General features: G+C 43.0%; 1 protein-coding gene across 1 annotated transcript in view; it reads left to right on the top strand.

Moving 5' to 3' along the window:
• ARHGAP23 (Rho GTPase activating protein 23) overlaps positions 1 to 26,969 on the top strand; it is a 529,546-nt gene that overhangs the window by 230,180 nt on the left and 272,397 nt on the right. The window contains exons 4-8 of the mRNA XM_073608262.1: positions 3,211 to 3,312; positions 4,197 to 4,275; positions 6,770 to 6,824; positions 9,278 to 10,544; positions 19,829 to 19,984. Coding sequence (XP_073464363.1) covers positions 3,211 to 3,312; positions 4,197 to 4,275; positions 6,770 to 6,824; positions 9,278 to 10,544; positions 19,829 to 19,984 — 1,659 coding nt within the window. The remainder of the gene's footprint in view (positions 1 to 3,210; positions 3,313 to 4,196; positions 4,276 to 6,769; positions 6,825 to 9,277; positions 10,545 to 19,828; positions 19,985 to 26,969) is intronic.

The raw sequence follows: 26,969 nt of genomic DNA, 5'->3' as shown, positions 1-26,969 counted from the left end.
AGTTCTTCTATAAGTCTACAGATCTGGAAAAATCAGTTTGTAAATGCATAGAAAACTGGCTAAAAGACCTAATTCAGAGAGTAGAGATTAATGATTCATACTCTGAATGGTCTAAGGTTATCAGTGGTGTACCCCAAGGTTCAGTTTTGGGGCTTTTTAATATATTTATAAATTATATAGGATTAAAAGTATATAGTATATAGTATTGCAGATGACACCAAGCTATGCAGTGGAATAACGTTCTTACAGGATGTCTCCAACTTACAAGCTGACCTGAATGCACTGTTTAATTGGGCAACTATGTGGCAAATATGGTTTAATGTTGATAAATGTAAAGTTATGCACTTGGGGGCTAAAAATATGCATGCATCATACATACTAGGGGGAGTACAACTGGGTGAATCAATGGTGGAGAAGGATCTGGGTGTTTTTGTAGATCATAAGCTTAACCACTTCAATACAGGGCACTTCCCCCCCTTCCTGCCCAAGCCAATTTTCAGCTTTCAGCGCTGTCGCTTTTTAAATGACAATTGCACGGTCATACTACACTGCACCCAAACAAATCATTTTGTTCCCAGAAATGGAGCTTTCTTTTGGTGGTAATTGTTCACCTCTGTGGTTTTTATTTTTTGCTAAACAAATAAAAAAAGACTGAAAATTTTGAAAAAGAAGTTTTTCTTTCTGTTATAAAATTTTGTAAATAAGTAAGTTTTCTCCTTCACTGATGGGCACTGATGAAGCTGCACAGATGGGCACCGATGAGGTGGCACTGATGGGCACTCATAGGTGGCACTGATATGCAGCACTGATGGGCATTCATAGGTGGCACTGATATGCAGCACTGATGGGCATTTATAAGTGGCACAGATGGGAACTGATAGGTGACACTGATAGGCACTGAAAGGCTGCACTGATGGGTACTTATAGGTGGCACTGATGGGCACTGATGGGCACTGATAGGCCTCACTGATGAGCACTAATAGGACGCACTAATGGGCAATGATGGGTGGCACTGATGGACATCTGGTGGGCATCCCTGGTGGTCCTGGTGGTATCCCTGGGTGGGCATCCTCAGGGGGGCTGCACTCATAATCAGCGCAGACCCCCCCCCCCCCCGTCAGGAGAGTCGCCGACCGGCTCTCCTCTACTTGCGTCTGAGGAAATACACCGATACACGGCTTTTCCTGTTTACAACATGATCAGCTGTGATTGGACACAGTTGATCATGTGGTAAAGAGCCTCCGTCATATATATATAAATTCACAAAAGTGAGTACACCCCTCACACTTTTATAAATATTTTATTATATATTTTCATGTGACAACACTGAAGAAATTACACTTTGCTACAATGTAAAGTAGTGAGTGTACAGCTTGTATAACAGTGGAAATTGGACGTCCCCTCAAAATAACTCAACGCACAGCCATTAATGTTTAAACTGCTGGCAACAAAAGTGAGTACACCCCTAGATGGAAAATGTCCAAATTGGGCCCAAAGTGTCAATATTTTGTGTGGCCACCATTATTTTCCAGCACTGCCTTCACCCTCTTGGGCATGGAGTTCACCAGAGCTTCATGGGTTGCCACTGGAGTCCTCTTCCACTCCTCCATGACAACACCATAGAGCTGGTGGATGGTAGAGACCTTGCGCTCATCCACCTTCCGTTTGAGGATGCCCCACAGATGCTTAATATGGTTTGGGTCTGGAGACATGCTTGGCCAGTCCATCAACTTTTACCTTCAGCTTGTTTAGCCAAGGCAGTGGTCATCTTGGAGGTGTGTTTGGAGTCATTATCATGTTGAAATACTGCCCTGCGGCCCAGTCTCTGAAGCTAAGGGATCATGCTCTGCTTCAGTATGTCACAGTACATGTTGGCATTCATGGTTCCTTCAATGAACTGTAGCTCCCCACTGCCGGCAGCACTCATGCAGCCCCAGACCATGACACTCCCACTACCATGATTGACTGTAGACAAGACACACTTGTCCTTGTACTCCTCACCTTGTTGCCGCCACAGACGCTTGACACCATCTGAACCAAATACGTTTATCTTGGTCTCATCAGACCACAGGACATGGTTCCAGTAATCCATGTCCTTAGTCTGCTTGTCTTCAGCAAACTGTTTGCAGGCTTTCTTATGCATCATCTTTAGAAGAGGCTTCCTTCTAGGACGACAGCAGACCAATATGATGAGTGTGCGGCGTATGGTCTCAGCACTGACACGCTGACACCACACCCCTTTAACCTCTGCAGCACTCATACATCTATTTCCCAAAGACAACCTCTGTATATGACGCTGAGCACGTGCACTCAACTTCTTCGGTCGACTATGGCGAGACCGGTTCTTGGTGGAACCTGTCCTGTTAAACCGCTGTATGGTCTTGGCCACTGTGCTGCAGCTCAGTTTCAGGGTCTTGGCAATCTTCTTATAGCCTAGGCCATCTTTATGTAGAGCAACAATTCTTTTTTTCAGATCCTCAGAGAGTTCTTTGCCATGCGGTGCCATGTTGAACTTCCAGTGACCAGTATGAGAGAGTGAGAGCGATAACTCCAAATTTAACACACCTGCTCCCTATTCACACCTGAGACCTTGTAACACTAATGACTCACATGACACCGGGGAAGGAAAATGGCTAATTGGACCCAATTTGGACATTTTCCCTTAGGGGTGTACTCACTTTTGTTGCCAGTGGTTTAGACATTTAATGGCTGTGTGTTGAGTTATTTTGAGGGGATGGCAAATTTACACTGTTATAAAAGCTGTACACTCACTAATTTACATTGTAGCAAAGTGTAATTTCTTCAGTGTTGTCACATGAAAAGTTATAATAAAATATTTACAAAAATGTGAGGGGTGTACTCACTCTTGTGTATATATTTTTGTTTTCTTTTTCCCCTTTTATAGGTTGAACTAGATGGACTTGTGTCTTTTTTCAACCTGACTAACTATGTAACTATATATTATTGTTGTGTAACCATGCGATGTGGTAGTGCTTGCATTTCACTGCGCATTACCCCAATAAGGCCTGTTTAGTGGCCCGTTTACAGAAATAATTCAGTCATTCGAGTTTCCAGTTTTGACCCATACTGCTGTAGAAATACAAAACTAATTTGATACTGTAAGCAATGATCTCTTTTACCTTTTAGATTCCTCTTTGCACAATATCCCCTATGTGATTTAATTCTATTTATGCTGCCATTTTTTGTAAGTTTCAGATTATCTTCCTCTACAACGCATGGAACCGATGGACACCATCTTTGTCAAGAATGTAAAGGATGGTGGTCCAGCTCAGCAAGCTGGACTCTGCACAGGTGAGGTAGAAAGTGAAATGGCTGTACAGAGATGTATATTTAGAATACAGAATTAGGACCAGGATTAGAATAATTCATATTTGGTGTCCAGCTGGTCCTGCATTGTACATGCTGATACCGATTAAGGAGTAGCAACATGACAAGAGAGGAGGAGAAGAGGAGCGGCTTCATAGAACAAGTTGTCCATCCCGAAACCTTCTGAGAAGAAGTCTGGGGGAGTGAAGAATAAGATTAAATGAGCATTAAACCTTTTAAAGTAAAAGTTCAGTCAAATCCTAACTATACTTAAACTTGCGCACACCCCCATTCTAAGCCTATTCTTCTTCGCTTGCCTGTGAAAGGAAAGATGTCTATACTTTCCTTTGCTGAGGGCGCTCCAGTCCAGTCACATGATCTCTCCAGTGGCCGGCTTCAGTACAGGGGAGAGATCGCCGATAACGGTTGCACAGCCTATACAGTGACGTTACCCATAGGCTTATATGGGGCATCTGTTTTGTCGGCTGTCCCTCCTCTACACTGAAGCCAGTGCTGGGAGGCATTTATGTGACTGACTGGGAATGCCATCAGAATAGGCAAATATAGACATCTTTGCTTTCACAGGGTAGATAGAAAAGGGGTGGGGAGCAATTTTAAGATTAGTTAGGATTTGACTGAACTTCCACTTTAAAGTACTTCCACTTTAAACATTTTTAACCAGAGTTTAGCCTTAACAAAACAATATACAGTGAGACATCATGCTAAACATAACGAAAAATTGATTTTGGGTTAACATTAACTTTTTTACTAACATTACTTTAATTGTACACAGTAACAACATTTTGATGGATTGATTTAGAAAATAATTCTTAGTCTGCCTCTGTATGACAATGTGTCTTCTTTTTCAGGTGACCGCCTTGTTAAAGTTAATGGAGAGAGTATAATCGGGAAGACATATTCACAAGTCATTGCCCTAATACAAAACAGGTGTGAAATTGGACTCAGAGAAGGGTGTGGGAAAGGGGGGGGGGCAGCTGGAAGACATGCACTTACCTTTACTAGTTAAGACTTGAAGGCTAAGTTCAACTAAATGCACATTCTTTGCAGGTTAAAAAATGTGCATTTATTTTTTTGCTCTGCAGCCGGTAAGGAATTGCACCTTCAATCAGCAGGTTGTGGGTGCAATGCCAAAATCCTGCAGAAACTACTGATTGGCAGGAGGAATCAATGAACTACCAGTGGAATCACCAGCTCCCTCGCAGTTAATTGAGAACTATAAGGCTTTGCCTGCGGAGCCCGAAGATGTATGTAGTCGATTCATTCACAGGACTCTGTGAATGAATGACACAGCTATATGGGGGAAGGCCTGCACGGTTGTGCTATTTTTTAATTATGTCAGTGGGTGCAGGGAGAAGATCCCCCGCTTGCTGTCAAGTTCTGGAACGTGTTACAAAGGTGAACTTATCCTTTCATCATATAAACAGTAGATCTCTGGTCTGTATAGAAATTGCCATTAAAATTTAACTCTTTTTTTTTTTTCTTTTTTTTTTTTTTAGTGAGTAAAATGGGAAAGGGTTAGATGCTCTGTTGGTTTTTGGCGAGATACCAAGTGTTAGAAACCTGCATATTTAGATTATAATAGATTATATTGTGAAAACTAACAGAGGTGACCAGACTACAACCCTGGTGAAAGTGGAAAACTCCCGTGGTGACAAATACAGTATTTCTCCCCAATATTAAACTTTTACACCGCAGTCTACCTTTACTAAAATAGAAGACTAGTGTGTGGATATCAACGTTCTACAATTTGGACCTCTATAGTACAAACATTTACGTCTTCATCAACTGATCCCCTCTCTTGTAGTCATGCTGTTGTCTAAATCTTAAAAAACACCATACCTTTATTTCCACGTGGTCAATACAAACTATATAAGAGTAGCCACTCACCTCAACCCCCATCTATTCCCCATTCTCTCACATTTCCTCCCTATAATCAGGTCCAGGGTTCCCGCCACCCCCCCCAAAAAAATAATAATTTGCATTTGCAGAGCCATACACGTTTTCAAAAACTCTACTTGACTGTCTCACAATAACCTACTTGCACACCCAAACCTTGTGCCCTGAGGCTCAGTTCCCACTAGCCTCCAAAGTTGCGAGATTTTCAGTGCAACTCTGGAGTCCGACTTTGATATGACTTTGATAAGAATTTTACACTCTGTGGCATTGAAGATCAAACTAGTAGGAATCTTTGAAGTTGCAGCGACTTTTGTAGTGTCAATTGAAACGGCTCTCCTGGAGATACATGGCATTTCATGGCATGTCCTGCGACTTTGGGTCTCATAAGTTGGATTAAGTCGCACTAGTGTGAACCGAGACTTAGATTATTACCAAGGAAAAAAACTGATACACTTTCTACATTCCCTACTGAATGCAACTTTATTCAACTGAAAAGGAATATATAGCGAAAAGACCAGCTAAGCACACTCTATCCACAATCTACAAATTGATAGATGGGGAAAAGATATTAACATATGTCTTAATCAAGATGCTATGTTCAAACTTTCTCTCAAATCCTCCGTAAGTAATAAGTGCCAGGAATCAGTATTACAAGAATGACAGGGTGGTACAGGACCCCTGACATTCTGAACCAAAGCCAACACTATGGTTCATCACCAGGACACATTCTACACATATTTTGGTCCTCCCCCAAATTGGGAAAGGGTACACGCTATCATTCAGAAATTCACTGAATACCTAGTCCCTAAAGATCCAGCATTTTTTTAATTCACCATGATGCCCTCCTGCTGAAAACATTGAAAAGATCGGTCCTTGTTCATCTGGTAAATGCGGCACGCTCATGACCATAAAACCATGGAGGACTATACCAGCTCCATGAAAAGTTATGAAGCTAAGTTCTGTAAAACATGATTTGATTAAATAAATTACACAACCACTAAAAAACTAAAGAAGCCACTGGAGCACAAACTTCCCCTTCCTCCCTCAGATGCATATGCCCTACCTCTACATTAAAGCAATCTTAAAACCCAAAAACAAAAAATGTATATACTTCAGCCCACCAATTCTAGTTGTGGTGGCTGCAATATTTCCTTTTTTTCACCTATCAATCCAACCAAGAAATCTGGATAAACACTGTAATAAAATAACACCTTTTTAGTACAATAGGGAAGTGTTGGAACCTCTGACATTATTTGGTCCTTATCATCTTTTGGGAGATTTATTTTAACCTGAACCAGTGTCTGAACTGAACATTGCCAAAAATAGCACCTGAAAGATCCAAAGCTGAAATATGTATTGTCTATGAGTTCACTTTAAAGCTGCAAATTAGGTTATAGTCCCGACTCCCTAGGAATTTATTTTTCTTTTAGCTAACATAACCTAAAACTGAATTGTCTAAATGGTTCTTACCTTTATCACAATATCACCCTGTAACATCTACTTGTTTGTTTGATGTCTCTCTTAGTGAGGATGTGCTGGAACTGTCTATTATGCCTCGAGATGAAGATATATTACAGTTGGTAAGAGCTTGGCTGTCCCAAGTTTGATAATGAACACTAAAACTGCTTCAAAGCAAGCAAAGGGCAGTAACCCTCAGCAATTAATCAGAAGTCATCTTTTATTTATTTTTATGACTGCTGTGATGAAAGATGAAAGACCTTTTAGTTGCTGTAAGTTACTGCACTTTATGTATTTTTATTGCTACTTGCATGCAGTGCACAAGCAACCCTGAAAATCCGGGTATATTTTCCTGCGAAATTCCAGAAAGACAGACATACAGCTATTATTGTTTCCTAAATTTAATTTGATATGTCTTATGACAGACAAAATTGATATTTGCTGTGTACCTACTATTACCGACAGGATATCAATCACTTGTAACAAAATATATTGATCCCACTGTATACTGGGGGACACAGCAGATTCCTGGCATGCTTTGCTTCTAGGAGGACACTAAACAAATCAAAAGGCACACCTCCTCCAACTGACTATATCCGACGATATTATCCGAATATATGTGGAGCAAGTCCATTTTAGCCAAGCGTCTTTAGGAAGTAGAACGTCTCTTGAGCTCTTTTTGATCATGATATTGATGTGGCACTTGGCACTCCCAGAACTGCAGTGCTCACCCTGTCCTCAGTGTGCAAGTCTCACTCCAATCACAATATCAATATTAGGGGTACACACCACATAGATCAACCACATCTGCTTGTAAGCTAACAGGGGCTTCAGCTACATTCCCTGCATCTTGGCCACGTCCCTCTGATGTGTTTCACCTTGATTGGGCTTAGTCATCAAGGTCACCCTGTCCTCAGTGCCATACAGATCACCCAGATTTGGTGATACACTGAAGCTTTAACCCACGTGCAAATAGAAAGCTATAAAGCAGAGAGTCCCTTTTTATTGATGCTAACTAACCTACTGGGACTGGAGCAGCTATCTTTTTCTCTTCTGATAACAGTGCTTTTTTATGTTTGCTATTTTCTGTGCCTAGGAACCTCTGTCTGTATCATGATAGAAGATATTCTCTCCTAGCAAATATTTATTTGTTTACAATGCCTACGGTACATACACAGTGCTCTAAACACTTACAGTCCACTTTTTACAACTTTAAGCTACCAAGAGTGGAACATTCTTGCAACATGCAAGTGAAAGAGTTACATCACTGGCAGCCCAACAAAAACTGGCCAAAGAAGGAAAATAGATGTAAAAGAAGTGGCATATATAATGGTGAGAGGGCTTTAGAGCTAGAGACCTGTGCTCAGCTCTCTTTTTGAGCAGCTAGTTCTGCACTCAGATCAGTTTTCACCTGTACCTTGGTGTCCCAGGCTGCAGCACAGAGGGTAAGAGTTCTGCACCTGGAGGTTTTGTCTAAAGGCTTTCTCCAGCACCTGGTTTATATGGCAAATCAGCTGGACCAGGCTGCCAAGTACATATGTGATGCCTGGACAGAGGACAAATGCTTGTTCACATCAGCTCTGTGGCTTTGAGAAGAATGCTCTAGCTCAATTGTTAGTTTGTAGATCAAATTTACAAGAAGTCTCTGTTCAAGATCAGCTCACAGCTAGGTCCAGTGGGAGGCAAACATCATATAAAGGTATAGTTTTTTTTCTACCGCTACTATATATATGGTTGCTTCCTATCTGTCAGTGTTTTCTAAGGATGCCAGTGATGTCTCCCAGCACTCATTACTGGTGTGGAATTCCCAGTCATGTAAACCGAGGGGTGGGGTTAGCATGGACATCACTGACCAAATATGCCACATGACCATATTTGGGCAATGACATTGACCAAATGTGGTCACGGACATATTTGGGCAATGGCTTCATATGGAAGATGCCTCTTTGTTTACATTTAGCAACGAGGCCCTAGTAGATATAATTTGAACTGAGCCAGGAAAGTGACAGGATTGGGTGTGTTTTTGTTTATTTTGTTTTTAATTGGGTGTCATTCGTTGATTTATGAGGCTCTGCATCACTGGATGATGTGATTTAATGATGCAGGTGTCTCTATTGCACTGGTATCCCATTTGGCTGAGGTGTGCTCAAATCAAACAAAAATCCTGGACATCACTAACTGTACTTGTAAGTAAATGTAGTTCTTCTATGGCTGTTTAAAATAAAAGTCGGTTGCTATCCGTTTTAGAACTCAAAGCACACACATACTGTGCATGGCTAGTTAAAGTTACATTATGTTTGATATGATTTCATATACCTATCCAATATGCATAGGGACTTGGGGGAATGATCCTCAGTCTTCTGTTTGTGTAAGCACAAAGGGATTAATAGTCCTGATGATACTCGGGTGTGCCTTTTGAGTGGCAGCAGTTTTTGTTTTTTCATATCTTCTAGTCATAAGTATAAAGGATGGATTTTGTCCATAGTTTTTATTTCACACACACATGCACATAGAGAACAGGTAAATGCAAGTCCACCTGAAATCCTTACATTTTCTCCTCTTTGTTTTCATACAGGCATACTCGCAGGATGCATATCTGAAAGGCAATGAGCCATACCGTGGGGGTGCACATAGCATCCCTGCACCTCCTCCTGCCTTCTATCCATGGCGAGGTCACCCTCTAGAGTCTGCCTCTGGGTACCCAACAACCTGTAGGTTTCATCAGTCTAACTGTGAGGATTTTCCATCTGTCAGGAGTCCCATGCACAATGAAATTCCAGGCCCTAGCCCTGCTCATCGCAATGACTACGCTAGGCCTGTTGCTAATCCTCTCCCTCCACCCCGACCTTACATGGCTTCTCCAGCTGCATCTGACCGATTCAGAGGGCCAGGACCCCCATACAATTCTGCCTATGGTTGGACATCCTGTCATCGCCCAGAGCAACCAAACAAAGCTCCTTTTGATGTGTGGGAGAAGCCAAGTGGCCCCCGCATGGTAAGTCAATGGGAACGACACCAAGCACTATGTAACTGGATGTCCCAGCAAACGCCTCACAAGAGGGGCTCTGCCCTGCCCCCCAGAAGACGTAGTGCCTCACAAGACCGACTGGGAGAAGTCAGTCGGCAAGGTCATCAAAATCACTGGCCACAGAGTGTTTCACAAGATACCCTTCACTATCCTCTTGATAATGATTCCTGGAGCCACCGGGCACAGTCAGACAATTACTTGTCCCATACTGGTAGGTCTATGGAGAAACTGGAGTTAAGTGCTTTAATATCACCCCCTTATGAACGGTCTATTTGGTCTTCAGAGAGACCTCCTCAGACAACTCAGAAAGTGTCACATCCTCCCACATCCCAGCCTGTGGTACTTGCTTCCAGGGAAGTAGCAAAATCTGTGACACAACACTCTAGTTCCGGTGACTCTGGGTATATTGGGTACCGGAGTTATAGCCCCTCTTTTCAACGTCGGACTGAACACCTCCATGCTTTTTCCTTCAGAGAGACAGGATTTAGTGGTCTCCCTACCTTTAAGTCAGCACATTGTCCATGTTCTCCCTCCCCACCTGAAAGGAAAGAACCATCTACAAGTGTCAGTTCGACAGATGACAGCAGTGCCACAGAGGAAAAGAGAGAAGAGGTGGTCCTTAGACAGAAGCCACCTTCAGGACGAAAGCCTCCAGCATCTGTGCGGCAAGTCAATGTACTCTTTCCAGAGGAAGGGAAAGATGTGGAGCTTGCCCCTTCTGCAAGAAGAGAAGAGATGTCAAGTGAGCGACCCTCACAAAGGGTACCCCCATTACCGTTTTCTGAGGAGCCCCTAGCATCCATTCCTTTTATTGGTAAGCTTTCCTGGGATATACTGTATATTACTTAAAGTGGTTGTAAAGGCAGAAGATTTTTTTTATCTTAATGCATTCTATGCATTAAGATAAAAAACCTCCTGTGTGCAGCAGCCCCCCTCTAATACTTACTTGAGCCCATCTCGATCCAGCGAAGTTACACGAGAGAATCGGCTGGCCGGGGCTCTCCCTCCTAATTGGCTGAGACAGCAGCAGAGCATTGGCTCCCGCTGCTGTCAATCAAAGTCAGTCAAAGTCAGCCAATTAGGTGATGGAGGGGGCGTGGCCGGGCTGCAGCTGCGTGTCTGAATGGACACACACAGCAGTGGTTCAGCTCGGGTGCCCAATAGCAAGCTGCTTACTGTAGGGAGAGGGGCCAGAAGCGCCGAAGAGGGACCCGAAAAGAGGAGGATCTGGGCTGCTTTGTGCAAAACCACTACACAGAGCAGGTAAGTAAACATGTTTGTTATTTTCAAATGAAAAAAATGAAAAAAATAGACTTTAGTATCACTTTAAGCAGCAAATATAACATACAGCAAAAAAGGCAGCAGGTTTACCAAACTCCTGCTCTTCCCAGCTGCACATACTGATCTTTCCTTAATCGCTTTCAACTTCTTTGGGATACTAGATGCAAAGAAAAATACCTGTAATTTATGGGTTTGGTGCATGTGACTTACTAACCTTCATCGCACGTGAAATTGCTGTAATTGGCCGCACAGGTACCCAGAATGAAAGCAGTATTAAACCCAAAAGCAAACATTTATTATATTGCAGCTTACCAGTTTTTAGATGTGACTTCTGTATTTGGTTCCTTTTTTAGGCTTCATTTCTTCTGTTTTTATCTGGTGATCCAGCCAGCAAGTCTATTTTTCAGAGCACAAACTCTCCAGCAGAATGTATTCGTTTACATGGATAAGACAAACCACCAAACACTGGCAGGGATGATTAAAATGACCATCTTTTATTTATTTATGCAAAACCTTTATTCCAAAAGGAAAAAACTGTTTGCTGTAACTGTTTTGATAGTGTGAGCTGGATTTTGGCTTCAGTTTGTTAGTGGTTCTAAATCTCCTAATACATTTAACGCTACCCTCCCCCCAGACTGACAATGCTGCTGTCGACTCTGCCTCCTATGGTCATTCCTCCAAAGTTGTGTCCAACTAATACAGGAGGTGTGCTATCAGTTAGATCACCCGATGAAAATAGAGGAAACAAGACTTTGAAAAGAAACTGATGCAAGCCACCCAGTGGTATATTTAGGTTTTGTGCTGCCCTAGGCCTGATTAAACTCATGCACCCCCTAATTTAAATACGACCCACCCTTCCTGTCAAGGCCACACCCCTTCCTATTTAAGACATGCCCTGTCATCTGTAAACCACACCCCTTTCTCTTTCAATTGATGGGCACAGTGGCTGCGTTTGATGGCACAGTGGCAGCACTTGATGGGCATAATGGCTGCGTTTGATGGCACAGTGGTGGAAATTGATGGGCACAGTGGCTGCGTTTGATGGGCACAGTGGTAGCAATTGATGGGCACAGTGGCTGCGTTTGATGGCACAGTGGCGGCAATTGATGGTCACAGTGGCTGCTTTTAAAGCCACAGTGGCGGCAATTGATGGGCACAGTGGCTGTGTTTAATGGGCACAGTGGCTGCGTTTGATGGCACAGTGGCTGCGTTTGATGGGCACAGTGGCTGCGTTTGATGGCACAGTGGTGGCAATTGATGGGCACAGTGGCTGCGTTTGATGGGCACAGTGGCTGCGTTTGGGCACAGTGGCGGCAATTGATGGGCACAGTGGCTGCGTTTGATGGCACAGTGGCTGCGTTTGATGGGCACAGTGGCTGCATTTGATGGGCACAGTGGCTGCGTTTGATGGGCACAGTGGCTGCATTTGATGGCACAGTGGCTGCGTTTGATGGCACAGTGGCTGCGTTTGATGGCACAGTGGCGGCAATTGATGGGCACAGTGACTGCGTTTATTGGCACAGTGGCTGCGTTTGATGGCATAGTGGTGGCAATTTATGGGCACAGTGGCTGCACTTGATGGGCACAGTGGCGGCGTTTGGCACAGTGGGGGCAATTGATGGGCACAGTGACTGCGTTTGAGGGCACAGTGGCTGCATTTGATGGGAATAGTGGCTGCGTTTGATGGCACAGTGGCGGCAGTTGATGGGCACAGTGGCTACGTTTGATGGGCACAGTGGCTGCAATTGATGGGCACAGTGGCTGCAATTGATGGGCACAGTGGCTGCGTTTGGCACAGTGGCTGCGTTTGATGGCACAGTGGTGGCAATTGATGGGCACAGTGCTGCGTTTTGTTGGCACAGTGGCTGCGTTTTGTTGGCACAGTGGCTGCGTTTGATGGCACAGTGGCTGCGTTTTGTTGGCACAGTGGCTGCGTTTTGTTGGCACAGTGGCTGCGTTTTGTTGGCACAGTGGCTGCGTTTGATGGCACAGTGCTGGCAATTGATGGGCACAGTGGCTACGTTTGTTGGCACAGTGGCTACGTTTGTTGGCACAGTGGCTACGTTTGTTGGCACAGTGGCTGCATTTGTTGGCACAGTGGCTGCATTTGTTGGCACAGTGGCTGCGTTTGATGGCCACAGTGGCTGCGTTTCATGGGCACAGTGGCAGCATTACTAAAGCTGCCTGGGTAAACAAGTTTTTAAATTGGTCCTGACTCCTGACTCGCTGTTTCAATATATATTTATTCACTCACTCTCATCAATTTGTGTACCTGTTCCTGCTGCCGTCATCCTCCTCTCTCTCGCTCCTCCTCTGTTCAGAGAGACCCATCCCGACTCCCCGCCCCGAGCTGGAGAGCATGCAATGATGCCGTATGGAGGTGGGTAGGTGGAGCTTTAGGCTCCGCCTCCACCAGTGCTATGTGTGTGCACCACTGTATGGCCATTGGCCAATGATACTGACACTGCGGGAGGCTGTATGTGAGCGGGACGTGGGGAGGACGGGTTCGAGGGGTTTTCGTGCAGGGGGGGGGGCGGATAAAAAGAGCCGCCGCCCCCCGCAAAGTACTGCCCTAGGCCTAGGCCAAGACACAGCCCTGAAGCTACCACATCTAATGATTGGTAAGCTGCAATATAACACATTTTTAGTTTGGGGTTTAATACCTCTTGAAGGTGGCAGGAGTCCCCTTCGCTATATTGCCAGTAGCTAAATGGAGAAGTTGGGAGGTGAAAGGAAGGTGAAACCTTTTGCTTTGCCATGCACAGACAAACTGCTGGTTCACTTTCATTTCCTGACAAATCACTGGTCTCTGTAACAAAGGAACATGCTTTTATCTTTGGTACTCTAAATTTACACTCAGTCTTTTTGAAAACACAATTAATTATGTCAGGAGAGGAAGGTGTTCTCACAGGCTTCTTGTTATGGCAGTAGAGTATGCTAACAGCTAATAGTATATAGCACTTGTCAGATTTCTATGATCCAAATTTTTTTTTTTTAACAAGCAACCCTTAATTTTTGTTTGCTCTGCTGGAAGATAATAAAAACTAACAAAAGGGTCAGCTAAACATATCTGAATTTCCAAAATTGCAGGGTCTATAAGGAAGCACCAATTAAATGCTTCTGATGAGCACTTTTTATGTTTCAATGATTTTTATTAAAGTTTTTACAAAGCAAGTGACAAATCTCTGCATCACGTTGAGTATTGTACAGTATCCTCAATACTTTATACATACAATGCAATATATGTAAGGAATCCTCCTTTAGTGTTTGAGGCTTATTATCTTGTCTCAGTATAAACTGTACTTTGTTTATTCTAGTATTATGGCGTATATATCATATCCTGCAAAGATTTCTCAACTGTAAGCATTAACTCTCTTACTGCGGCCTATATCGTAGGTCTCGGAATACGTCCCACCCACTGGGAAACTTCAGCTCACCATCCCTCTATTGGGGGAGTTTGGCCTTCCAGATCGCAGGGGGGTGCCATCCCGACCTCAGTAGTTCAGTGCCTTGCTGAGGGAGGTAAAGAGGTAGATCAAAAATAAAAGGAGGGTGGGGGGGACTCTACGTTAGTAGAGGGTAGAACTTGGAAGGGGAGTTAGGGAGGAGAGGGGTGGGGTGGGGAGTGGGAGGGCTCCACGCTCCTTGGCTTGCCCTTCAAGAAGGGTTCTGATTTTTGATCGTCCTGGGATCATTAGTTAGGTATCTGATCCATGGGTCCCATATTTTGTTAAACAACTTCATCTTATCCTGTACAATTGCTGTCAATCTTTCATTTAACATAAGCCATGACATTTTGTGTCTGAGTTGATCAAATAGTAGGGCTGCAGACCTCCAGTTTCTCGCTATCGTGATTTTGGCTGATATGAATATAAATGTAAGAAGTCTTCTATGGTTTTTTTGAGGCTTCAGCTACCCTGCCACCCAGGAGTGCATGCTTCGCAGACTTCACCAAATTAATCTGGGTGAGGGTATATATAAAGTTATAGACCCTGATCCAAAATCTTCGGACCTTGGGGCATGTCCACCATATGTGATAAACTGTACCCACTTGGCCGCATCCACGAAAGCACCCCGGGGTGGCTCCGGGCACAAAGGTGGCCAGTCTGGCCGGTACCATGTACCATCTCAATAAAACCTTATAGTTGGCCTCTATAACGGAGGTATTGGTGAGCGACCGAGATACTGCCTCTGATATCGAGTGCCACTCCTCAAGATCTAGAGTTTCTTGAAAATCCTGTTCCCATTGAGTCATATAGTTCAGTTTTACAAAGATATGTGTCAAAATTGTATATATAGCAGATACAGTGGCTTGCGAAAGTATTCGGCCCCCTTGAACTTTTCAACCTTTTGCCACATTTCAGGCTTCAAACATAAAGATATAAAATTTTTATTTTTTGTGAAGAATCACCAACAAGTGGGACACAATTGTGAAGTGGAATGAAATCTTTTGGATTTTTGAAACTTTTTTAACTAATAAAAAAATGAAAAGTGGGGCGTGCAAAATTATTCGCCCCCCTTGCGTTAATACTTTGTAGAGCCACCTTTTGCTGCGATTACAGCTGCAAGTCGATTAGTTGAGTGGCCTCTATGATGAAATGTTGAAGCAGCAATAATACATAAGTACCATCATCCAGAAATCAATAATCAAAAGAGTTGGAAGCCTGATCCCCGGTCAGGCGACCAAAAAATAGGGGCATATTGGACTATTCCAGTACAATAATAATAGGTAACAATATAGAGTATATAACGGCGGTAATAAAAGTTATAATTGTTTTTATTGATGCAAAGGACAAAACAATGGTAATAAAATAAAACATAATAAAAGTACAGGTATATCATCAGTGGAATCATTAATGTACAGTACAACACAAAATCTCAGATATCATATTCCTCGACTAGTTTCGCGGACATAAGCCGCTTCGTCAGGAGGGAATCTAGAGATGATTTATTCTGACTAGGCAGTCTGAACCTGACAAATAGAAGACATACAATGAAGTTTACCAAGATACATAGTGAATACAATTTATATTCCAGCATCAACATTTACAAAAAGGTAATACAAAATTGTGGGGGAAAAAAAGGGGGGCGAATCTGCTTACCCAGGTCCCAACAGACCCCAGGCGCAAGGCCCCCACGCCCGAAGATGATCTCCCACGGCGACCTGGGGGAGCTAACAAGATGACGGGGGTAATAAGCATAAGATGTATATTATAAAGCAGTAAGGTAACCTAGATTACCACACATGGGAAGTGAAACATAAAAAGATGAGGGTAATAATGGAAAGATAGTGATGACAAAAGGGAGTGACTGGTGAAGGATGTGAAAAATAACATAGTGTTAAATTGCTGTGTGCAAAGAGTAAAGAGGATTGCATATGGTGACCAATAAAATGAGGAAGAAGTGATAAAAAAAAAAAAAACAGGCATAATGGTGTTGTGTGGTGTAAAGGTGAGAAGGTGACAGGTGAAAGAATTGGGCCGGGGATCAGGCTTCCAACTCTTTTGATTACAGCTGCAAGTCACTTGGGGTATGTCTCTATCAGTTTTGCACATCGAGAGACTGAAATTCTTGCCCATTCTTCCTTGCAAAACAGCTCGAGCTCAGTGAGGTTGGATGGAGAGCGTTTGTGAACAGCAGTTTTCAGCTCTTTCCACAGATTCTCGATTGGATTCAGGTCTGGACTTTGACTTGGCCATTCTAACACCTGGATACGTTTATTTGTGAACCATTCCTTTGTAGATTTTGCTGTATGTTTGGGATCATTGTCTTGTTGGAAGATAAATCTCCGTCCCAGTTTCAGGTCTTTTGCAGACTCCAACAGGTTTTCATCCAGAATGGTCCTGTTTTTGGCTGCATCCATCTTCCCCTCAATTTTAACCATCTTCCCTGTCCCTGCTGAAGAAAAGCAGGCCCAAACCATGATGCTGCCACCACCATGTTTGACAGTGGGGATGGTGTGTTGAGTGTGATGAGCTGTGTTGCTTTTACGCCAAACATATCGTTTTGCATTGTGGCCAAAAAGTTTGATTTTGGTTTCATCGGACCAGAGCACCTTCTTCCACATATTTGGTGTGTCTCCCAGGTGGCTTGTGGCAAACTTTAGACGAGACTTTTTATGGATATCTTTGAGAAATGGCTTTCTTCTTGCCACTCTTCCATAAAGGCCAGATTTGTGCAGTGTACGACTGATTGTTGTCCTATGGACAGACTCTCCCACCTCAGCTGTAGTTCTCTGCAGTTCATCCAGAGTGATCATGGGCCTCTTGGCTGCATCTCTGATCAGTCTTCTCCTTGTTTGAGCTGAAAGTTTAGAGGGACAGCCAGGTCTTGGTAGATTTGCAGTGGTCTGATACTCCTTCCATTTCAAAATGATCGCTTGCACAGTGCTCCTTGGGTTGTTTAAAGCCTGAGAAATCTTTTTGTATCCAAATCCGGCTTTAAACTTCTCCACAACAGTATTACGGACCTGCCTGGTGTGTTCCTTGGTCTTCATGATGCTCTCTGCGCTTTCAACAGAACCCTGAGACTATCACAGAGCAGGTGCATTTATACAGAGACTTGATTACACACAGGTGTATTCTATTTATCACCATTAGTCATTTAGGACAACATTGGATCATTCAGAGATCCTCGCTGAACTTCTGGAGTGAGTTTGCTGCACTGAAAGTAAAGGGGCCGAATAATTTTGCACGCACCACTTTTCAGTTTTTTAATTGCTAAAAAAGTTTAAAATATCCAATAGATTTCGTTCCACTTCACAATTGTGTCCCACTTGTTGGTGATTCTTCACAAAAAATTAAAATTTTATATCTTTATGTTTGAAGCCTGAAATGTGGCAAAAGGTTGAAAAGTTTAAGGGGCCGAATACTTTCGCAAGCCACTGTATATGCCCCCTGAGTCTGTCATATTGTCGACATAAGTGTTCCATTGGAGTTATTGTCGCTAAATCTCCCTTGTGTGACAAGGTTTGTATATAATGATGTATTTGGGTGAGTCTGTAGTTTTCAGTATCAGGCATTTGATATTTTTCTATCAGAATCTTTTTAGATAGCATGCCTTTGTGGTCACAAAGATCTGCTATCCGTATTAGGCCCTTGTTGGTCCATCATTCGAATGTGGGGGGACTGAGGCCCGGGGTGAATTCTCTATTTCTCAATAGAGGTGCTAGCGAATTATGGGGTGATTGGAATTTCTGCGTCCTTGAGAGCCTATCCCAAATATCTAGTAAAAAGGAGAAAGTAGGACATAATATAATTGGTCTCTCTTTCATTGGGAGCCACATAATATGGGAAACTTGTTTGGGGTGACAGGAATATGATTCCATGGTCATCTATAGTGCTTGAGGTTGTTGAGAGTGAAACTTGGTGAGTTGGGCCAACTGGGCCGCATAAAAGTATTTCTGTAAATCAGGCAGGCCAAGCCCCCCCTTCTGTTTTGGAGTGTACATTGTACCGTTGTTCACCCTAGGCCTCTTGTCACCCCATATAAACTGTAGTATCTTTATTTGAAAAATGTGTAATTCAGATCAAACTAATGACACGGGTATAGTGCGAAACAGGTATAAGACCTTGGGTAATATATTCATTTTTATTTAGTGTAGTCTGCCCCGAACCACGATGGGGGGTGAATCTGCCATCTGGCTAGATCCTCAATAAGCCGTTTGAACAATGCGGTGTAGTTATGTTTGTATAGGGTTTGTATAAACAGAGTTAGTCGTATTCCTAAATATGAAAGAGCTTCTGCCTCCCATAGAAATTGATAGGATTGTTCTAGAGTTTTCTGGGTGGAGCTCTGTAAGGAGAGACTCAGCGCTCTGGATTTGCTGTGGTTGATTTTTAGACCCGAGATTTCAGAGAACGGTTGTAAAATAGTATTGAGATTGGGGAGGGAAGTAAATGGTGATGACAGAGCCAGCAGGAGGTCATCAGCAAACAGTAAACACTTATGTTCTCTGTCCCCACAAACGATGCCCTTGACGTCCGGGCAAGCCCGAATCTTTATCGCCAGTGGCTCTATTGCTAGAGCGAATAACAGTGGGGATAATGGGCATTCCTGCCTAGTTCCCCTCTTAATATCAAGGGGTTGGGAAGAGTATCCCCTGAGTTTCAATTATGCTGTCGGGGCTTCATACAGCATCTGAAGGAGAGCCAGAAAGCGCTCTCCAAACCCAAGTCAACGTAGCACGTCAAATAAGTAGTCCTATGACAGGGAGTCAAACGCCTTCTGGATGTCCAATGAAAGCAGCATGCCCCTTCTAGGTCCCTTGCAGTCCCAATCAGATTGGATAGCTGAAATTAGATTTATTATCCTGCGAGTCTGATCCGATGCCTGGCGGTTCGGGACGAAGCCTGCCTGGTCAGGATGAATATATTGTGAGAGGAAAGAGTTTAATCTAAGGGCTAGTGCTTTTGTCATTATTTTTAAATCTGTGTTAATCAAGGAAATTGGGCGATAGTTGGAGCAGTCCCCATGGTCCTTTCCCGGTTTTGGTAAAATATGTAAGTATGCTGCATTCTCATGTCTGGGAATTTTGTTACTCCGTCTCAGGTCGTTAGAATAAGAGCATAAGTGGGGTGTAAGGATCTCTTGATATTTTCTATAGTAATGACCTGAAAATCCGTCTGGACCTGGGGCTTTAGAGGGATGTATGCTGATGAGCACTTTTAAATGTTTTTTTTCCTTCACATTTTACATTTGCTTGAACTGTGGGGTGAGAATATTGATTTTAGGTGCAAATATTTATCAATTCTCCTCATTTCCTTAGTGTTTTGACTGCTGAATACCCATCTTACTTAAACTCTGCTTTCTTCACAGATGAGCCAACAAGTCCAAGTATTGATCTGCGAGCTAAACATGTCCCAGCCTCCTGTGTTGTATCCAGTGCCATCAGCTCTGCCCCAATAAAATCTACCAGCCCTTCTTCGCCAACATTCAGCTTTTCTGTCAGTCGTCACTATTCACAGGACTGCAGTAAGTACCGTCTTAAACTATCATGTCATGCAAAATAGCCTCAGTAACCTTTTTTTAGGCCTTCCCTTGTTTTCTGGGTTACCAAAGTGAGATGTAGCACTTCAGGTGCATTCACACATCTGGCAAGGGTTGTACACTACCCAGATTAGCATATTTCGGCAGGTTTGTAAGCAGCTACAGACAGGAAGCCTGTACAAATCAATGCTAGGCTTACACTGTGGTTGGCTGTTTGTAAATTGCTCCTTTTGCATTTATATGCAATGTGGATAGAGACATCAAAAGTAAGGCCTGTTCGCTGGCCTTCTACAGACCCAATTCCTAATAGTGCAACCAAAAAATCTATAATGCTGGAGCATTATTTCCGTGAAAGATATGTTTATTTTTACAAAATTTTAAATCACAAGCTATACACGAAAAAATTATAGATGGTTGAATAACTGATTACCAAGCAATCCCTCATGTATACTAATATCGACTTAAAGAACAACCTTCCAAAAGAGCCCATCAATGTATATAAATTATCAACATAAATATTGTGAACCATAAATGGCTGCCTTGCAGAGAGGTGCACTTGGAGACTGAACCTCCACATGGTACCCCAGTACCTGTTCTCCTACCATTTACAGGAACATGTGCATGCTGCCCATTTTCATAACTTGGTGTGTTTGATAAAACCTTAAATGAATCGTGTATGAATAAAGATACCCCACAGACATCCCCCCCCCCCCCCCCCACACACACACACACACACAAACAATAGTGGAAAATAGACCTTTTAAAATTATATAATATTTATGTGTGCTGGTGCCTTATAATGTCATGTCTCCATCCCCTGGTTGCATATACAAAGAACTAAAAACATTTTCCATGGGACTTTAAATGAGGTACAATATTTGCATAAAAAGATTTATGAAGCGATAGATTTAAAATTTTCTTATTCATATAAAATATTTTAAACAGCAGGCTCATTTGTAAACACTACCGTGAATCGGCATAACATCAACATAATATTTATATAATGATACATATACAGGTTCCACTCTTCCAAGTTTTTAACAAAACATAATGATGGGTACATCCTTTAGCGCAACACGTTTCGTGACAACCACACTTCTTGAGAAGATGCCCATTGTAAAATTTGCAAACCAAAAAACAGCTTTATAGAGTATTTTAAAAAATTCCCTCAAAACAAGGGAAAGGAGGAGATGATTTATACATATACAGTAGCTGTCCATAATTAGAACAATACTTCCAAATCAGCTATATACCAATCTAAGATAGCTCCTCCAAATGGAAACCACTGCCAGGTGTCTGGCTAGGGAGTTGTGGGGGGAAGACATGGCACCCCAGTGGGAAAACCCGAGGAGCAGTACCGGAAATTATATGCATGGGATTAGAATGCCTTTTGCCCATCAGGAACAGGAGAAGAAGCCTATTTAACATTAAACATGTGCAATACGTTTAATACCAAATTAGTTTTTTAACAAATTTCATCAAATTCTGAAATATCCTTCGAAAACCCGTTTAACAAATTTTTCAGAATATTCGCAAATTCAGAATTTACGAATTTACGGATTTCAAATTTACGAAATTCGAAAATCCGGAAATTAGAAATTTTGGAAATTCGAAAATCCGAAGATTCGGAAATTTGAAAATTTTAAAATTCGGAAACACAAAAAATCAGAAATGTGAAAATATGAAATAATAACTTATATAAAGGAAGATGGTCATGCTAATATTGTAACAATCTTAAATTAATATGTGTGTTCAAAAACCCAATACACAGAATAACACTACGTGAGTGAGCAAATAAATTATGAAGGACTATACCTATCCATACCAGTGAAAAAAGGCAATTGCAAAAAGTCCACATACAAAATTCATATAGTGCAAAAAAATATATATATAAGTGAAACAATGTGTGTATAATTCACATATGATAAGCACTGAGTCCAATTCCAAAAATATAAAAAGAAAAGGGGAAAAAAACACTGCAGATGAAAACTACAGGTTGATTCCACCACCACTTAGGGGATGAGGGATAAGCCTCTCCTTAGGACATACACCAAAGATGATGGAGACCCTTACCAGATGTAGTGGATGTCAGTAGCGAGGTCATTATCGCCTGCAGAAATAGCCCTCTGCGGGGTCTCTGGTCGATCCAAGATGCCAGTACTTCCAGACTCCTAGCGTCCTTCTCCCTCCTTACGCCGTTTTTCCATCCAATGTGTAGAGGGGCTCTCCTCCTGATGAGAAACCAGTACACTCTTTCGGACTGGAACAGGCTGTATAGAAGTATAAAAAAGGAGCTCCAATAATGTATTATCCTTAAACACTATAAGGTTTATTCATAAAAAAGGTTCAGAATACAAATACAAAAAGTTAAAAAAAAGATTTTGCCGGCAATCGAAATACAATACGAACACCCGTGCTTCCGGGGTCACGTAAAGCATGGTGACGTCAATGTGTAGCTCCGCCCTGACAAAGGGCACGGGCGACGCACTGAGCCATCACCCTAAGTACCTACGAGAAAGCAACCAAGCCTCTTTCTCATGTGGCGACCATATTGATGAAAATAAGTCAACCCTCATTTTCAGTTGTTATAGGCAGGAAAAAGGCGGATGCATAGCCAATATTCCTCACCACCACCCGCCCCTCTTCCAAATAGGGCCGGCCGAAGCCAAGCCTCATCTTCATGACTGGCCACATCCGGAAGACAAGCCCGGGCAATTGAAACATATACTTAATCAAATGTTCATGTACATAAACCATAACATTAAAACAAACGTCATATCTTCCTGAATCTCTGAGCCATTCGGCCCATGATATGATTAAAGAAGATGATAGTATAGCACATGGTATTCGTTGTAAATAAAAAATAAAAATGTTGTTAAAATTAGGACATGAAATGTCACTACCAGACACATACAAATATAAAAATACTTAATGCATGATTGAGGTGTGTGCGCCTACCCGGCCCAATTGTTCTGTTAGTCCTCATGCACATGGACGTTTTAAAAAACGAGCTGTAAAGCTAGGTTCGACGCCTGGAAAAACCGGCGTTAAAAAATTTTTACCGCGTTTTGCATTAGCGGTTTTGCGCGTTTTTGCGCGTTTTTCCGCGTTAGCGCTAAGTAGCGTTTTTTAATGAAAAACACATCTCTCAGCTATATACACTCCCAAATTTCCCACAATGCCACAGAAACCAAAGAAAATATGTTAATGAACATGTGTCGGTGCCATTTTGGTAGGAGAGAGAGAGAGGAGAGAGTGTTTCAGAGTGTTTCAGAGTTTTCAGTATATTTCAGTATTTTTCAGTATTTTTCTGAGAAATATGGATCCTGTCATGCAAAAGATCGATGAGGCAATCCTTCTGATTGTGTTGCGGAGGCAGCGGAGAATGAGACAGGAGGAGGAGAGAAGCAGCAGGCGTCGATTTTGGGTGCATCCAATGGTATCCAATGGGTTTTCTACGGGGTACTTTGGCAATATTTATTCCCAACTGCGCTCATATCCAACAAAGTTCTTCAACTTTACAAGGATGTCAGTGCCGCTCTTTGATGACCTGTTGGAGAGGCTCAGGCCAAGGCTCACAAGGATGGACACTGTGATGCGTAGCTCTGTGTCACCGGAGGAACGGATGCTAGTGACACTCAGGTAAGTGAATACACATATGGGAGGAGGGGTTAGGGTTTAGGGTTAGGAGTTAGGGTTAGGGGTTAGGGTTAGGGGTTAGGGTTAGGGTTAGGAGTTAGGGTTAGGGTTAGGAGTTAGGGTTAGGGGTTAGAGTTAGGGTTAGGGGTTAGGGTTAGGGTTAGGGAGTTAGGGTTAGGGGTTAGGGTTAGGGGTTAGGGTTAGGGGTTAGGAGTTAGGGTTAGGAGTTAGGGGTTAAGAGTTAGGGTTAGGGTTAGGGGTTATGGTTAGGGGTTAGGGTTTAGGGTTTAGGGTTAGGGGTTAGGGTTAGGAGTTAGGGTTAGGGGTTAGGGTTAGGAGATAGGGTTAGGTTTAAGGGTAGGGTTAGGACTTATGTTTATGCTTTACTCTTTCAATAACTAAATTTATTATGTTATCTTAGGTTCCTTGCCACGGGACAAAGTTATGCTTCCTTGCATCACTACTTCCTCCTTGGCCTCTCAACGGTCTCAAAAATAATAAAGGAAACATGTGTGGCAATATGGGAGGAATTGCATAACGTTGTAATGCCAGAGCCAACCGAAGACATCTGGGAATCAGTTGTGGACACTTTTTGGGAAAAAACTCAGTTCCCAAATTGTATAGGAGCCCTTGATGGGAAACACATCAGGGTGAAGAAGCCTCCCCACTCTGGATCTTCATATTTTAATTACAAAAAATATTTTTCGGTGGTCCTCCTGGCATTGTCCGATGCACACCTCAAATTTCTGTTTGTAGATGTGGGAGCATATGGAAGCCAAGGTGATGCCCGCATATTCCGCGAGTCGGCCTTCGGACGTCGTCTACATGAGGGACGACTCAATATTCCTGAAAGCAGGCCTCTACCCTGCACTGAAGAACCCAGCTTGCCATTAGTCATGGTGGCAGATGAGGCCTTTGGACTGGCTGAAAATCTAATGAGGCCATACAGTGGCACTGGTCTCAGCCGACAACAAAAAATTTTCAATTATCGGCTCAGCCGTGCACGCCGTGTTGTTGAATGTGCATTCGGGGTGTGCACGGCCAAATGGCGAGTTTTGCTGACAAGTATGCAATTGGATGTTGACAACGCCATTCAAGTCGTCCTGGCATGCTGCGTTCTGCACAATTTTCTGCGGGACAGTGACAGAAATAATGTTGAACAGGAGCCCATTAGACAACTTCAGAGGGTTCAATTTATGGACTTGCGTTCAACTGCACGTGTCATGAGCATTCGAAACCAATTTGCAGAATTTTTTGAATCCCCTGATGGAGAGGTATCATGGCAGAATGATTATATCTAAAAAATATTTGCAATACATCTACCTTTGCCGTCTTGTGTTTTTTGAAATAAAGCATTTCAAAATTGAAGTTTGTTATTTTTTGGTCCATTTGTCAACGATTGTTCTACAAGTCAATTTGACTCTGCCTTCGGGGTAAGCCTAGGCTAAGCCCAAAAAAGAGCAAGCTTACGCTTGTCCGAAGGTAGAGTACGATAGAGTCCTTTGCACTCTGCCTTCAGGGCAAGCAGAGTGCAAAGGAGTGCTGTTGTGCATCATATAAAAGACTTTTCAAAAAAAATAAAAAATTAAATAAAGGATTGGGATCACAACTGGTATTTCAAGAAAAAAAAGATTTTATTTGGGGATCACAACTGGTGATAGGTGGTGGTGGATGGTTGATTGCATTGGGGATGTGGGGATTGGGGACGGGGTAATGGTTGGGCCTGGCGATCACTCCCAAAATCCTGCTGGTAGCGGGGTAGAGGGTATGAGGGCTGAAAATGGGAGGTGGAAGGTGGAAAATCAGCATACGCTTGCAGGCTATGGTATGAGGTCTGGGACGGCATAGGTGGTGGTTGGCGTTGAGGAGGGGGCTGATAGTGAGAGTGGGGTGCTAGCACTGCTGAGGTCCCAGGGGCCATTGGGGGATCATGAGAAACATTATATGGATCGCATGGAGGTGGCCCGCCACTCAATTTTGCATGTCTGTATTGCATTGCAATAGCGTACATGCGATCCATACAAAGTTTCTCTTGGTCTCCCCCAATGTCCTCCAGGATGTGGTAAAGGCTGCGGCAGAAGCAGGCGCGTGGGTTATTGGGGTCTAAAAGGGCATCCATACTGCGCCTCTCCTGCCGCACTTCCTGCAGCAGTGCTAGCACCCTGTCATCAGCCTCGGGATTATAGCCGCCCCTCGCCTGACGTCCACGCCCACGGCCACGAACACCGCCACGACCGCGCTGCTCTCCACTTTGAAAACTGCCAGGAGACGGTGTTTCCACAGCCCTCGATTCCTGCAAAAGAACAAAAATGTTTACATTGACATGTACATGGACAGACAGACAATGAGATAGACAGGCAGACCGAAGCAGTTACCTCATCTGTGCCCTCAACACCTCCCTCGCTGATCGGTCGTGGAGATCCAGAGGTGGTCATTGGACTGTTTGGTCTCTGAAGCTCTGTATCTTCCTCATCGACCTCTCCGAGTCTAAAATTTGAAGTTGTCCTGCAAACAATACAAATTGTATAAACGTAACTACTTTAGCCTGGACCATTTTTTTTTATTAGTAATGGGGAAGATCAGCGATTTTTAGCATGACTGCGACAATACGGCCGACACATTGGACAATTTGGACACATTTTTGGAAAAATTGTCATTTTTACAGCGATCAGTGCGATTAAAATTGCAATGATTGCAAATTTTTTTAAATTAGTAATGGGGAAGATCAGCGATTTTTAGCATGACTGCGACAATACGGCCGACACATTGGACAATTTGGACACATTTTTGGAAAAATTGTCATTTTTACAGCGATCAGTGCGATTAAAATTGCAATGATTGCAAATTTTTTTTAATTAGTAATGGGGAAGATCAGCGATTTTTAGCATGACTGCGACAATACGGCCGACACATTGGACAATTTGGACACATTTTTGGAAAAATTGTCATTTTTACAGCGATCAGTGCGATTAAAATTGCAATGACATACTGTAAAAATTACACTGGCATTGACCTCTTCCTCTCCCTGAGACGATCGCCGGTGTGCCCGCGGACATTGAGTCCGCAGGACCCGCTGTCGGACTCATGGACCTCAAAATGGGAAAGCGCGCCGCCAAGGCGGCAACTTAAAAGGGACGTACAGGTACGCCCATTTGTGCTGCCGTGCCATTCTGCCGACGAATATGTACATGTGGCGTTCGGAAAGTGGTTACAATAGCCATGGAACATACTGCCTGAAAAGCAATGTACATAGGCAAATATATGAAAAAAACTTACGGTCTGGTATGGCTCTGCATATTTTGCCTGAGGAATTGGAGATTGGTGTGGTAAA

Source organism: Aquarana catesbeiana, linkage group LG12 (assembly GCF_042186555.1).
Source record: "Aquarana catesbeiana isolate 2022-GZ linkage group LG12, ASM4218655v1, whole genome shotgun sequence".
Lineage (NCBI taxonomy): Eukaryota > Metazoa > Chordata > Amphibia > Anura > Ranidae > Aquarana > Aquarana catesbeiana.
The sequence above is the reverse complement of the archived record's forward strand: the minus strand, read 5'-3'. Positions and strand labels throughout refer to the sequence as shown.